This window comes from Doryrhamphus excisus, linkage group LG6 (assembly GCF_037039965.1).
Source record: "Doryrhamphus excisus strain RoL-2023G ecotype Guam linkage group LG6, RoL_Dexc_Guam_v1.1, whole genome shotgun sequence".
Classification (NCBI taxonomy): Eukaryota; Metazoa; Chordata; class Actinopteri; order Syngnathiformes; family Syngnathidae; genus Doryrhamphus; species Doryrhamphus excisus.
In genome coordinates, this window is record NC_136362.1 from 23,915,627 (window position 1) to 23,930,389 (window position 14,763).

At 43.3% G+C, this 14,763-nt stretch overlaps 1 protein-coding gene across 2 annotated transcripts in view; it reads left to right on the top strand.

Moving 5' to 3' along the window:
* The window catches only part of LOC144898652 (centrosomal protein of 152 kDa-like), a 43,461-nt gene extending 31,083 nt beyond the window's left edge, over nucleotides 1-12,378 (top strand). For both annotated transcript variants that reach the window (XM_078791694.1, XM_078791695.1), the window contains 7 exons: nucleotides 112-426; nucleotides 505-580; nucleotides 669-836; nucleotides 942-1,026; nucleotides 2,296-2,378; nucleotides 7,536-7,692; nucleotides 11,136-12,378. In XM_078791694.1, coding sequence (XP_078647820.1) covers nucleotides 112-426; nucleotides 505-580; nucleotides 669-836; nucleotides 942-1,026; nucleotides 2,296-2,378; nucleotides 7,536-7,692; nucleotides 11,136-11,847 — 1,596 coding nt within the window. In that variant the 3' untranslated portion in view covers nucleotides 11,848-12,378. The remainder of the gene's footprint in view (nucleotides 1-111; nucleotides 427-504; nucleotides 581-668; nucleotides 837-941; nucleotides 1,027-2,295; nucleotides 2,379-7,535; nucleotides 7,693-11,135) is intronic.
* Nucleotides 12,379-14,763: the final 2,385 nt, after the last annotated feature.

Consider the following 14,763-nt stretch of genomic DNA (forward strand, 5'->3'; position numbering starts at 1 on the left):
AAAAATAAATTTTAAAACATTTTTTAAAAGCTTAAACTATATTAGGAAAGCAAGAAGTGAACAAATGTAACAGTTACTGTGCACAAGAAACTAGAGCTGGCTTTGCTGCAGGCCAGAGAGGAGGCTGACCACCAAAGGAAGGAGCTGCTGTTCCAGATGGAAGCCAAGCTCCAGCAGACCCTGAGAGCCAGAGAGCATGAGTGGGCATCTCAGCGGGCCGAGAAGGAACACGCTCAGAGACTCCAGATGAGGGAGGATTTCCTCGCAGAACTTCAGACCTGCCTGGCCCAAGTCCACACCCAGCAGAGCAATGAGGAGAACAGGAGAGGTGGTCTATCAGAAAACACGATATCACACATGATCTACACTTCCTGCAAAGACATTGTTGACAGAGCTGTGTCCCAGGCCAAGAAGGACTGGAAGAAAGTATGTTTGCTATAACATTGATGTTTCTCTTTTGGGACGCTGCTGCTTTCCTTCATGTTGATTTTCTCCACCGCACAGATTAGTGAGGCGCAGTTGAGCTGCGTATTACGAGAAACACAACAGCAGCATGAAAGAGAACTCGACGAGATGCAAAGTATGTAACGCCTCCATCGCGTTTCAGTCGATGGACGAGTGAAATGACAAAGTTTCTACGCTACACTTTTTACTCCACCCTTTTGTAGGCTCTTTGACCCAGATGAGACAGCAGCCTTGCAGCATGAAGGAGTGTGCAGATGCTACCAGTACGCTGCAGAAAAAGAATCAGGAGCTTCAGAAGCACCTGGAGAAAGCCTGCCGTCAGTTCCAGCATAGGGTCCGAGAACACAAAACCACCATGCAGAAACTCAAAGGTAAGGTTTGTTTTGGTTTTGCTATTTTTTTTCTCAGGTAAAGTTTGGCTCTGTGACATCCGAATATGCTTTTAATCCTTTGCTAATCATCTGTGGTTCTTGCAGACGAGCATGAAAGCAGATTGCAAAAGACCCGGGAGGAGCATTTGTTGCAACTGGACCAAGTGAAAAAAAGCAAGGAAGCTGCTGGGTTTGTGATGTTTTCAAGCTTCTTCAAGCACTTCTCTTTATTGTTGTCGGAAAATGACATACTTGGAACTGAACTGAACTGGTTTTGGAATTCTGCCCCCCCATCATCCACCATCCTTATGTGACACATGAACATGGGCTTCGTACAGCCTATTTTGTCTGCAAAGCCTAAAAACCGATGTTCCGTAAAAACATCGGTAAAGCAGCAACTAGGCTCCATTTCCATCATGTGAGCTGCATATTAATAAAGCCACGGCAACATTGTTATTATTATTGTTGTTAGAGGGGACTTCTTATGCTCATTTTTCATCCATTTGTATTGCGTTGTGAACTCCTGTAGAGCAGCTACCCATGATAACCCGCACACAAAGGTCTCTAGATCTTCCAGAATCTGCACCTATTCAGCTGCCATACCACACCCCCGTGTTCCACCCTTCCCTAACCCGTGTTAAAAAAAAAAAAAAAACTTAAGTAGACCCACTGATTGTGGTGGGAAAAGGCTAGTAGCACAGTGAAGCAGAGCTGGGGCATGCCCATATAAGGAAGTCAGGCTCACACTGTTGTCAAAGCTCCTTGTTAGAAAAAACTCTCTGAAAGCCGGCGATCAGAGCCGTCCAAACTTCATGTCCAAATGCGCAAACCTTATCTGAAAGTTTGCATCGTTTTTTTTGGCACTGTTTAACACGAGAATACAACATTCTAACAACACTCGTTATTGTGAACAAATGTAAGAGTTAGTGATTGTAAAAGTACCAGATGGAGGGGTAGGATTTAATAAGCTTTGCTTCTTCCTACTCCTTTTGGACATGTGGAACTGGGAACTGATTATGGGATGCACTCAATTGTAATCTGATGCATGTTCAAATGAAATAAAACCATTACCATTACCATTACATTTAGATGTCAGAAACGTGGAAAGAGCATATTAGGCCCCCTTGAACTACGGTAGTGACTCCACGCCACGCCACACTGGCTTGCTCAGTGGTGGCCCGCCCAGCATTTAATGTCAACTTTTAACACGACTTGCAGGTCGTCAAAGTCACTCTGAGCCGATGTTTTTGATGGACGCTGATGATTATTAATCAATTCATAAATGTTAATAATCGATGCTGACGGAACAAAAAAATGGAAAGCCAAAGTGCTTCCCGGGCAGTTTATGGTTTAAGATGCTACCAAAATGGCTGACCATGACCTCCAGCTGGGCTGTGAATAAACTTCAATGGTTTGTATTGGTTCCAAGGGAATTAAAGGGTATTTTTGTCATTTTTAGGGCCTGTGATTGGCAGCAAAATCTTCAAGAAGGTCTGGAGGAGATGAAGCAGCAATACTTGACGACTGTTAAAAAGATCAGAGGTTAGTCGACTTGTATGTTTCTCTGTGATGCAGCTGTGGACCAGTAGACCAGAAACCGACAATACAGTGGTATGAAAAAATTGGCATCAATGTTAAGTAGATCTGCCCTTTGCAGAATTGGATTCTGGACTCTGGTTGAAGGTATTTTTGGACATTCTTCTTTCCAAAACATCTCCAGTTTGATGGACAGCCTGCTTTAAATCACACCACAGATTGGCAATAATATTTAGGGCTGGGGACTAGGGCTAGGACCACGCGTCAACGTTATCGACAAAAAATAAGTTGACGCAAGAACCGCATGTCGATGGGCCTTCACCTCGTTGAAACCGTTTTCAGTGAACAGGATCGTTCCGGCTCATTCAGTAAAAAAAGCCGTTCATTTCGGTCAATGTTCACGTTGGTTCCGACTCAACAGCTCACCAACTAGTGCTGTGTCAGTCATTAACAAAACGGCTGGCAGACTGAACGGGTATTTTAGGGGTGGTTCATTTGTTCGCCAAAAAAATAGTTTTTTGACCCGTTCGTTCGTTCACGAACGCCACACTACTACTACTACTACACAGACCATGACACACCTTCCAATGTTCACTTACTGTTCACTTAACTGCCCAATACTTGAATTGATTGCTTATTTGTCACAGATTGAAATGGTTAGTCCAAGTTGCTGCTGTCACACATTCTGCTGTTTTGAAAATTGCAGCTGTCACTGCTGCTATTATTTGTTATTTATTTAATGTTGATAACATGTTGGTTCAGATTATGGTTTTTGCAGTTTTATTGATAGATATCAAGGATTCAATTGTGCACTTTATTGTTCAATACAATTCAGTTTTGAAGTTCATATTGGAAAGAACAAATTTGTGTTTAATCAAAAACAAACCAAATGGTAATGGTTTAATTTCATTTGAACATGCATCAGATTCCAATTGAGTGCATCCCATAATCTGTTCCCAGTTCCACATGTCCAAAAGGAGTAGGAAGAAGCAGAGCTTATTAAATCCTACCCCTCCATCTGATACTTTTACAATCACTAACTGTTGTTCAAGATAGGGATACAACATCCAAATATAGTTTTTAATAAATACATTTAATAATAATAATAATAATAATAAATAAATTAATTAATAATAAATTTAATGATTAGTTTGAATTAATTAATTAATAATATACCATTATTAATTAATAAGATCAATAAAGATTAATCGAAAAACTATTTTCTAGACTAATGGATTACAGAAATAATGGTTTAACCCAGCCCTACTGGGGACTGAGAGGGCCATTCCGGAATGTTGTGCTTGTTCCTCTGCATGAATGCCTTAGTAGAATCGGAGCAGTGTTTAGGGTCTCCAGGCCTGGACTAGCCCCACAGCATGATGGAACCTCCACCAAATGTTACTGCGGGTAGCAAGTGTTTGCATGTCCAAACAACTCCATTTTAGTTCCATCCGTCCACAGAACCTTCATCCAAAATGAAGCTGGCTTGTCCAAAAGTGTTTGTGTGCATGACTTTCCCGTGCAGCATCCCCTAATAGTTGAAGGATGCACAGTGAGACCATCTGCACCAAGATCAGGTTGTAGGTCTTTGGAGCTGGTCTATGGGTTGACTTTGACACTTCTCACGATCCTTTGCCTCTGCTTATCTGAGATTTTTCCGGGCTTTAACTAGAACTGTCCCTGTGGTCTTCCAGTTCCTCACTATGGTCCTCAGAGTGGAACCAGACAGCTGAAATCTCTGAGCTAGCTTTTGTATCCTTCCTCTAGACCAAGCATGTCAAACATACGGCCCGCGGGCCGGACCCGGCCCGTTGGATGATTTAATCCGGCCCGGCATAAATTTCTGAGTATGTCAAAAAAAGAAGCGAGTCTCTAGCTCATTTCGATCAAAAGTTATGATTTTTTAAAATAAATACAAACCAAATGCTCCCTCTGGCCGCTAGGGGGCAGTAAATGTGTAAAAGAGCTCACGTCCAGCATGCGGCACTGACACGAGTTAGTACCAGGAAATAAACATTCACAACGTGATGTGTCCAACTAAAAATGAACCGGCAATCTTGCTTCACCATTCACCACTACTAAATAAGTTATCGGTCAACACACCCTTCCCAAAATGGCACTGTCAAAAAAAAGAAAAGTGGACACGGAGTGCAGGGTTTTTCAGGAAAAATGGACTGAGAATTATTTATTCACAGAAGTGAATGCAAAACCAGTGTGCTTGGTATGTAATCAGCAAGTTGCAGTGTTCAAAGAGTTTAATATTCGGCGCCACTACGAGACTCATCATAAAGACAAGTATGACCACTTGAAAGGACAAATAAGGAAAGACGAGATAAACAAATTGGTCGCTGGTCTGAAGAAACAGCAGTCTGCTTTTACACGCAGCCGCGATATTGCTGATGGGGCTGTAAGAGCCAGCTACATTATTGCCAACGAGCTGGTGCAGGCATCCAAGCCATTTTCTGATGGGGAGTTTGTAAAAACATGCATGCTGAAGGCTGCAGAAGTCGTGTGCCCTGAAAAGAGACCTGCCTTTGCCAATATTAGTCTAACAAGGAACACTGTCGCAGATCGGGTGACAGAACTCTCAAGTGACTTGAGCAGCCAATTGAAAGAAAAAATCAAATCATTTATCGCATTTTCAATTGCAATAGATGAGAGCACCGATGTCACAGATATTGCTCAACTGGCAATATTCATTAGAGGTGTTGATGAAACTTTGACCATCACAGAGGAGCTGCTTGAATTGGTGCCCATGAATGACACCACAACAGCAGATGACATTTTCAGCGCTCTCGTTGGAGCGCTGGACAAAGTGGGAGCGGACTGGTCCCGTGCCGTGAGCCTGGCGACCGACGGTGCGCCATCAATGGTGGGGAGAAAGGCAGGCGTTGCCACAAAATTCCGTGACAAAGTACAGACCGCAAATGGAGGACAAGAGTTTTGGGCATTTCACTGCATTTTGCACCAGGAGGCGTTATGTTGCAAAACACTCCAAATGGACCATGTTATGAGCGTGGTTGTGAAAACTGTCAATTTCATCAGAGCTCGCGGTCTAAATCACCGCCAGTTTGACTCATTTCTCAGTGATAATGACATTCATGCTGGCCTACCATACCACACTGATGTGCGCTGGTTAAGCAGAGGTGCAGTACTCAAGCGCTTCTTTGAGCTACGAGGTGAAATTGGACAGTTCATGGAGAAGAAGGGACGCCCAGTAAAGGAACTTAAATGCAAGGAATGGGTGCAGGATCTTGCCTTCATGGTTGATATTACACAACACTTGAATACACTTAACACTACATTGCAGGGCCGTAACAGAGTTGTCACTCAATATTACGACAGCATAAGTGCGTTCAAGATGAAACTGTCACTGTGGGAGACGCAGCTATCCAGCGGTGACACCACGCACTTCTCTTGTCTCACAGCTGTGCGTCCGAAGGCACCGGACCGTCCCGATAACGATTTGGATAAATATAAAGACAAAATAACAGATTTGCTGCGAGAGTTTGAGCAGAGGTTTCAGGTTTTCAGTGAACTTGAGAACAAATTTGGCTTTTTTCGCTCGCCATTTACAGTGAAGCCTTCTGATGTGCCAGCTGACATTCAGCTCGAGCTTATTGACTTGCAGTGCGATTCCGCTATGAAGGATAAATTTGGGTCCGTGGGATTGGATACGTTTTATCAGTATCTTGTGCTAGGTTACCCCAAATTAACAGCCATGGCTGCAAAGGTTCTCTCCATGTTTGGGACTACTTATCTTTGTGAACAGGTGTTCTCCGTGATGAACAATAATAAAACAAAGCAGCGCTCAAGGTTAACAAATAAACACTTGAATGACATTGTTAAATGTGCTGCTACTCAGGATTTGACACCTGATATCGACGCACTTGTAAAGGCAAAAAGATGCCAAGTTTCAGGAACCAGCAGCAGCACGTAGACTGCAGGAGTGCAGTGAGAGAGAGAAAAAAAGTGTGATGACACGACATTTGTTTGCACTCATGAATACAGATCATTAAAAATAAGATTAATCTGGTTTCATATTAAAGACAATTAATATTGTGCAGTATATTCTCAGCTTCAGTTGGCCCAGCCTAGTAGTTTGATCTGATGTAGTATCTTATTGCCCATGCACTGCTAAAACTTTTATTTTGTATTTCTTTTTTATTTATTTCAAAGCAGTATGACAATTAAGGCAAAAATATTTTTTTCATAGCTCCCACTTGAGTTTGTTTAGTGTGGTGAGTTGGTTCAGGTGTAAAACTGCATTCACTCAACTGTTAAAATAAACCAGTTGTTAACACATTCAATGCCAAACATGAAAATCATTTTTTTTCCATTGTTTGTGAATAAATGTGTTGTGCTTAGAAAAGATCCCTTGTCATCCATGATTATAATATGTAGGGTAGGCTACAAATGTAGGCTGAATGATAAAGCATAGTACTGAAAAACAAAGCTAAATATTTGGAGTCGACATTCTTTTACTGATCCGGCCCACCTGAGAACAGAAAGTCTGGATCCGGCCCCAGAGCCAAACTGAGTTTGACATGCCTGCTCTAGACCATGATGTCGAACAATCTTTGCTTTCAGGTGGTTTGCCAGTTGTTTTGAGGCTAGCACGGTGCTACTCTTCAGAGAAGATGCAACTGGAAATACCCTTTCTCATGATCGGCTTCAAATGCGTATGTAGGTCAAGGGTCAGTGAGATTACCAAAATCATTTTGTGTTCCAATAATTCATGTTGAAGGTATTCAAATCAATAAAACAACAAGGGTGCCCAAATTGTGGTTAAATAATAATTGTACACTTTCTGTAAATGCATCCATCCATCCAATCATTCATTTTCTATACCGCTTATCCTCCCAAGGGGTGAGGGTACGCTGGAGCCTATCCCAGCTGTCTTGGTCCACAGCCAATCACAGGGCTTCTGTCTTATCTATGGCGGTGTGTCTGCTATATGATTTGGTTACCTGAAATTGCTGATTCCAACAACCAGCGATTCATAAAGGAAAATGTAGAAAGTGACCAGGGGTGCCCAAACTTCATAGCGCTGTCGTCAGGCCGGGTTTTGGTCCTGATCTCTGCTGATCCAAAGCGTGTCCCTTGTTGCATACGGTATGTATCTGACGTCAAAGCGAGGCTATTAGCATGTTTGTCTGGCAGGAGACGTGCTGCTTTACCTCGAGGAGAGTCGCCAGCGAGCAGCAGAGATGATCCGGAAGGCGGTGCAGAGGGAGAGGGAGGACATGGCACGCAAGATGCGCCGCTACCACCGGACATGTCTGCAGGAGTTACTGGAGGACGGCGGGAATACCGCAGGGTAATTCCTTCAATGGTGTTTTGGTGTTGGATCATTGTCCCTGTCGGGTTCAAACTCCTGTGACACTTAAAAAAACACTTAAATACAGAAATACAGAAGAGACAGACAACACTATTCAAAGTTTCTCGCAGCGAGGAGAGTGAAACCACATACCCAGTGACATGCCGCTCCACTCTGAATATGCAGTTCACACTCCTCTCTTTTTATTCTCTTTCGGGGGTCCCTACTACATGGTCGTGCAACTCTAGGGGGGGGGGGGGGTGAAGAAGGTAGTTGCACGAGCTGTATTTGTTTGTCTATGTGTGTGTGTGTGTATGTGAGAGCAACTACTTTTATTGTTTTATGAGTTCTTATCTTGACACATTCTTGCAGGATTAACATGAGCATCTGCAGGGTTGCTGTTGGCGCATCCAGGCACCTCCAGGACCTGGGGGTCTCTGATCAGGGTCATGATTCCCTCACCATTCCCTCTTCAGCACATTCAAACACTTAATATAATAAGTGATATGGGTGATAACTAATAAAATAATAATTGTATCTACATTTTATTCAAACATTTCCCTCCTGTTTATCACGCTTTTGTCTGTTTGCAGTCGCTCCTTGGGTCTCCTCTCAGTTTTTCACCTAGCAGGTCATCTTTGTCAGAAAATGTGCTTACATTTAAACGGAAGTGTTCTCGTCATCTGAGTCAAAGTACAAGTCAGAAACAAGTCAGGAGCATATCTATAATGACTGTCCTAGTCATCATCACTGTCATCGCTGCCACCTGCCACCAGTAGGGGGTACATTTCATTTACCTTGTTGTCATTGGTGCCATGGCTGAATCCACAGTCCATGTGATTCTAACCTTCAAGATAGGGATACAACATCCACATAAGGCGCACAAAAGAAGGGCAACAGCGAGTGCAATAAGCACGGACATCACTTAAGGAGACCATTGTCCCAAAATGCTCTCCACCAGTCACCAAACACCTCAGTGTCAACACCAGTGTTCTTCATCTTGGTGTTTAGCACCTCTAAACCAGAGATCGCACGCATCAGCATTCCTGTGGAAGCTGTATTGTTGGGGATGGACATGCAACATTGGTCGCCAAACATGGCGCACACTCCTTGTGATGTGCCAGCGGTCCATCCAAGGCCATGCGATTCTGGAAGGCCATGAGTGACGTGGCATGGAGTTGTTCTCCAATTGCTGTGAGTCCGGCCTCGGTGTAGTTCCCAAGCTTCTGTATGTCATAGTGGAGGTAGTTAATCCTATCCACATTCTTGCTAACTTATCCATGGGATAATACTTTCCTCCAAACCCGCTGCAATCTGATTTACTAGTTTGTATTCTGGTGGTACCCCTCGTGGCACGCTGATGGCATCCATGTAAGTGGGATTGTCTTGATCATCCAGTCGCTGTCAGGAAACCTCCCTTTTGGTTTGGAAGTAGTTTGGGAGGTGATGTTCATCTGCTTCAAAGATAGCATTTAGTAACATGTCAACACTCATAGGGTAAATATACTGGAATCAGTTATGTCACTACTGCACATGTTCCGCTCATGTTATATACAATGTCATAGTTGTATTTGTCTCCGCACCACCACCACATTTTAATTCTACTACTAGTTTATCATTTGGTTCTGGTTGTATTTGTTAAGACAAGCCTAGTCATGCTGAATATGGCTTTTGGTTCCTTTTGAACTGGCCTTTGTCACAATCACGGAAGTGACCTTCCTCACCGCAATTCCAACATCCAGTAGTGTTGGGATAGCTATGTACATCCTGTCTACCTGTTCCTCTTCCTCTTCCTCTACCTTTTCCTCTGAATCTTCCTTGACTTTGAAAGAGGATTTCTCTGTTATCTGTAACAAAGGTGTCTATTTTTTGCATCTTATTTTTGTTACTGAACACCTTTTTTGCATGCTGCGCGTATGTGATATAGTCTGCTATAGTTGCTGTGGGCATTCCGATGAAACGTTGATCAACCCACCCTTTTATGCCAGGATTTGAATTAGCATGTATCACGACTACATTAGGGTTTGGTACCTCTATCATTGGAAACGCATCGGTTTCCGGTGAAACCCTAGGTGGTGATTTAGGAGAAAATACTTCTCCCATCTGTTTTGACCACTCAACAGAAAAAGGTTTAGCTCTTGTTTGTGGTGGGTATGGCGCTGATGGTCTGACATCGTGGTTGTCATAATGTGGGGGTTCAGGGAACTGTGGATACAATCGTGATTGTCCACTTACTACAGTAAAGTCTCGTTATATCGATATCTGTTGTAACGAATTACTACTTATTACAATACTATTTTCATTTCCCGGCAAATTTCTAGTCTTTTATGATATAATTATTTCCGTTAGCACGATACCCGGTTATTATGATAATCCGGTTACTACGATGCCCTTTTCATCTCCCGCCAGCCAATTTGGTCTGCTTATATCATACAAAAGCAGCTTAAATCAATCTTTGCTTAAGGATTTCAATACCAAAAAAGAACACGGCGAACGGCTGCTTCCAGTCAACTTTATTTTTCACACTTCCACCACCAGAGCGCAGCACACACACCGATTCCCGCACTTCCTGGTTCACAGGTCATGCTCAACCCGCCCCACATAGCTGGCCAAACACATGCCTGCAACAGAAGAACCAACTGACATAGCATACACACCTATTCCAACGAAGACACAAGCGTACAAATATATGTATTTAATTGTGTTGTATTCAGATATCTTTTTATCACTTGCAATAATCACTGTTTTTCATATGTACATGCTGACGTTCGTGGTTTCTCTCGTGTGTATAGATTCTATACACACGAGAGAAACCACAAACGCAGTTGGTTCTTCTGTTGCAGGCATGTGTTTGGCCACCTATGTGGGGCGGGTTGAGCATGACCTGTGAACCAGGAAGTGCGGGAATCGGTGTGTGTGCTGTGCTCTGGTGGTGGAAGTGTGAAAAATAAAGTTGACTGGAAGCAGCCGTTCGCCGTGTTCTTTTTTTGGTATTGAAATCCTTAAGCAAAGATTGATTTAAGCTCCTCGACATTGTTCTATACTATAGAACAATGTCGAGTGCATTATTGCCCACTTTTAATGCAGTTCGGCGCAGGATCGGATATATGGATAGTCCGGTTATATCGGTATTTTTTCCGACTCCCGAGAATATCGATATAACGAGACTTTACTGTACTTGTAATGTTTTATGAGTTCTTATCTTGACACATTCTTGCAGGATTAACATGAGCATCTGCAGGGTCGCTGTTGGCGCATCCAGGCACCTCCAGGACCTGGGGGTCGCTGGGGGGTCTCTGATTAGGGTCACGGGAACCTTCCCTCTTCAGCACATTAAAACACTTTCTATTGTCTAAGCAAATGGATATAAGGGTGATAACTAATAAAATAATAATTGTGTCTACATTTGATTCTAACAGTCCCCATCTTTCTATCATCTGCAGGGCTGAAAAGAAAATAATAAATGCTGCTAGCAAACTGGCGGCCATGGCTGAAGTGCTGGAGACGCCCATTAAAAGGAAATCTGGAAAGAACCACAGTTTAGCAGCAACTAAGCCAGATTTCCTCAAGAAACCAACCACTCTGTTGTGTGATGTCAGAACCCACGGAGATAAGACCTCGGATTTGGAACGGACTCCGCTTGCGAGTCAGCAGGATGTTGCATCAGCAGACACCCATCCCTACCCTCAAAAAGCTCCACAGGCGACGTCTTCGGCCTTTGCCTCCTGGAGAAGCAAGAGCAAAGAGGTTTACCTGCAGACCGGAGAACCCGGCATCCACATCCAGTTGGATCTGCATAGCAAACCCTGCCTTGCCCAGGAAGTTCCGGTCAGAGACCAGAAACGGACCAACTGCAGCGACTCGGACAGCCTCCACATTCCGCATCTGGGCCACTCCGTAAGGAAAGTCGCTGCTGACTTGGGAGACTTTGGCGCTTTGATCCCGGACGCCTCGGACTTGACGGTTTATGATGAGATGGCTCAGAAGGCACGTGAGACCCAAAGCGTTCCCAACAAAGCCAAGATGAGAGAACCCACCCCAGGCTCGGAGGCTGGGGTGGGGGAGACGCTGGGGGCGTGTCACGGGCCTCTCTTCTCCGAGTTGAGACCGCATCAGGACAGCGGCTTTGACAGCCCCTTTTACCGACCTAAATGATACCTCACCAGGTGGCCTTCTACTGCTCCACTTGGCAGCACCAAGTCCACAACTCCATTGTGTGCTGGTTCTATTGCATCCTGGGATATGTATGCTGTGCATATGTTAGACAGGTTTTATATTTCACTTTAATAAAGGCTTCTTTTACCACAAGCTTTTTAAGGAGCTGAGTGGCCGTTTAACTCGCCGCTTAGGTCTGGACGCCCGTCGATATTTGCGTTCTTTACTTGAATCGGTATCGGCCGATACGCGCGTGAGTTCGCCGATGTATTTTTCCGCCGCATGATTTACAGACAGGCATCCGCCGGGCAGCTTTGTGTTGCCGGAGGACCCTGCAACACATGCAGTCGCGGTACCCCTCCCCCACTGCAACAGGGGGAATCCCAACAAGGGTACGTTTTCAACCTTGAATTATCCTCCAACAGTTCAACTTAGTTGAAATATTCCACCTGCTTTGGAATAGGAAACATGAACGCCAAGTGTATGTAATATACACGCTTGAAAATATCGTTTAGTTTATGGGTCTGAAAAGCAGGAATGTGTTAAAACATTTCAATAAATATTAGTTTAACCTTGGAATATGGACCTGGAATATTTGTTATCATGGTCATTTTTTCATGCAAGTTGAGGGTGCAAAAGCAGTATCCACCCAAGCAAAATCAGCCATCGGCTAAGGTTGATGGGAAAAAATCGGTATCGACATCGGCCCGAAAAAAACAATCAGTTGATCCTTAGTCTGGACTCTTGTTCCGAAGGTCCTAAACTCAAGCCCAATGTGGGACTGGCTGACCGGGTGTGTTCCATACGGACTTTTGGTTATGAATGTCTTTAATAACAATACAGGTAAGTGGGCCAGGTAGTAGGTGGTCCAGGTAGGTGGTGGTCCAGGTAGGTGGTCCTCTGCTTATAAAGGATTCCATTCCCAGACTGTGGTGTACCATTGTGATAAAAATAATAGGATGCTTAAAAATGGGAGTAAAGTTTATATTCCTTATTCCTACTCCTAATTTTCTGAATAAGGGTCGCACGGTGGGGAGTTGTTAGCATGTTGACCTGGGTTCGAATCTTCGCTAGGAGTTTGGAGTCTGCGTGTTTGCATGTGAGCGTCCGATGGGCAGGACAAATCCCAACATTCATCCAATGACCGTCCAGTTTCATGTCTAGTGACCCCACTCTACGGGGCCTCGGATTGGCTCTACCCTAGACACAGTAGGGGCTTCAAGTGACCCATCGGGGCCAGGGGGCGTTGCTGGGCCTTCCAAATTGCAAGTGAATGTACACACAGAAGTACTTATTTCACCACTTTAAAAAAATATATTTTAGGGTCTTAAAACAAATAATACGATAATAACAATATCAAAATAAACAAATACAAATAAACATGAGCTGAAAATACTTATTTTCAGAATATATGGTAATGGTAATGGTTTTATTTCATTTGAACATGCATCAGATTCCAATTGAATGCATCCCATAATCAGTTCCCAGTTCCACATGTCCAAAAGGAGTAGGAAGAAGCAAAGCTTATTAAATCCTACCCCTCCATCTGGTACTTTGTTTGAGGGTCTTACTCAATCCATTCCATAGTTTGATTCCACATACTGAAATGCTATGGCTAGCATAACGTAGTCCTAGCATAGAAGTGTTTCCAATGTACTTCTTCCCTGAGATCATATTTCTCCTCTCTTGTAGAGAAGTATTGGATGACATTTTTAGCTAATTGCTTATTTTTAGCCTTATGCATTATTTTAGCTGTTTGAAGATGAACTATATCAGCAAGTTGAAGTATTTGTGATTTTAGAAATAAGGAGTTAGTATGTTCTCTGTAGGCGGCATTATGAATTATCCTTATTGACCTTTTTTGCAGTACATTTAGCCAGTGAAGATTGCTTTTATAGTTATTAGCCCATATTTCCACACAATAATGAAATGAATATGCAGTATCCCGATACTGACTGATCTTGAAAAGCCCAAATGAATCTTCCAGGTAGGCCAAAAAGTCTTCAGTAAAAAAAGTCCAGTGCTTCCAGGAATATCTTAACTCATGCTGTTAAAATCCCACGAAGAAGTGCTCATTTGCTAAGACGGTAAACGGTCTTTGACTCGGTGCTTTTCCACCTCCAACGCACCCAAAGCGCTTTGACACCGTTAGCACCTTTACCTACTAATGACGCAGCATCAGGACCGACTGGGGCTTCACAATCTTGCCCAAAGACACTGATCACCGGAGGATCAAACCCGCAACTTTCAGATTGGGCTTGAAATAAGTTATGAAAAAAAAACATTACAAAAATGAGTAGCTTTTAGCAATTTTCATTTTGTAAAAGTAGCTCTTGTTCACGGCCGAGACCAGACTTACCGTACTGTAAATAATTGACTGGTAGTTCTACTATTGTAAAATGACTACTTTCTTGCACATTGCATATGACTTTTCTTTTTGGTAAACTCTAGTTGAACTTAAGAGGGCTACGTGACTTGGGGAGGCCAACGTGACCTGATTGTTACAGAAGATGTTTTCGGATGTGTTTGGAGTCCAAGATGTTCTGCCAAAACACTTAGGTCCAGTCAAGAAACATGACCAGATAAGGCCTGAATTCTGGACATCCACGTCATTGCTGGTGTTCATGAGGTCTACATATATAAGTGCTGTGTTTAATAAACAAAGGGACCCTTTTCCTACAACTGCAAAGATGGTTCGTGTTGCATTATTTGCCGACATTTGGCGTCACGAACAGGATTGGAACGAAAGACGTTGATGCCTGTGGCTCCAGAACTGCACAACACTGCAAGATTTCTTACCATTTGGCTTGACAGTGCGGTGCAGTGATGGAGGTACTTAATGAGCATCAATGTTTAATTTCTCCAAATAAAAGAGCCTGTTATTATTGCATGAGTAATAGAAATGCAGATTGTTGG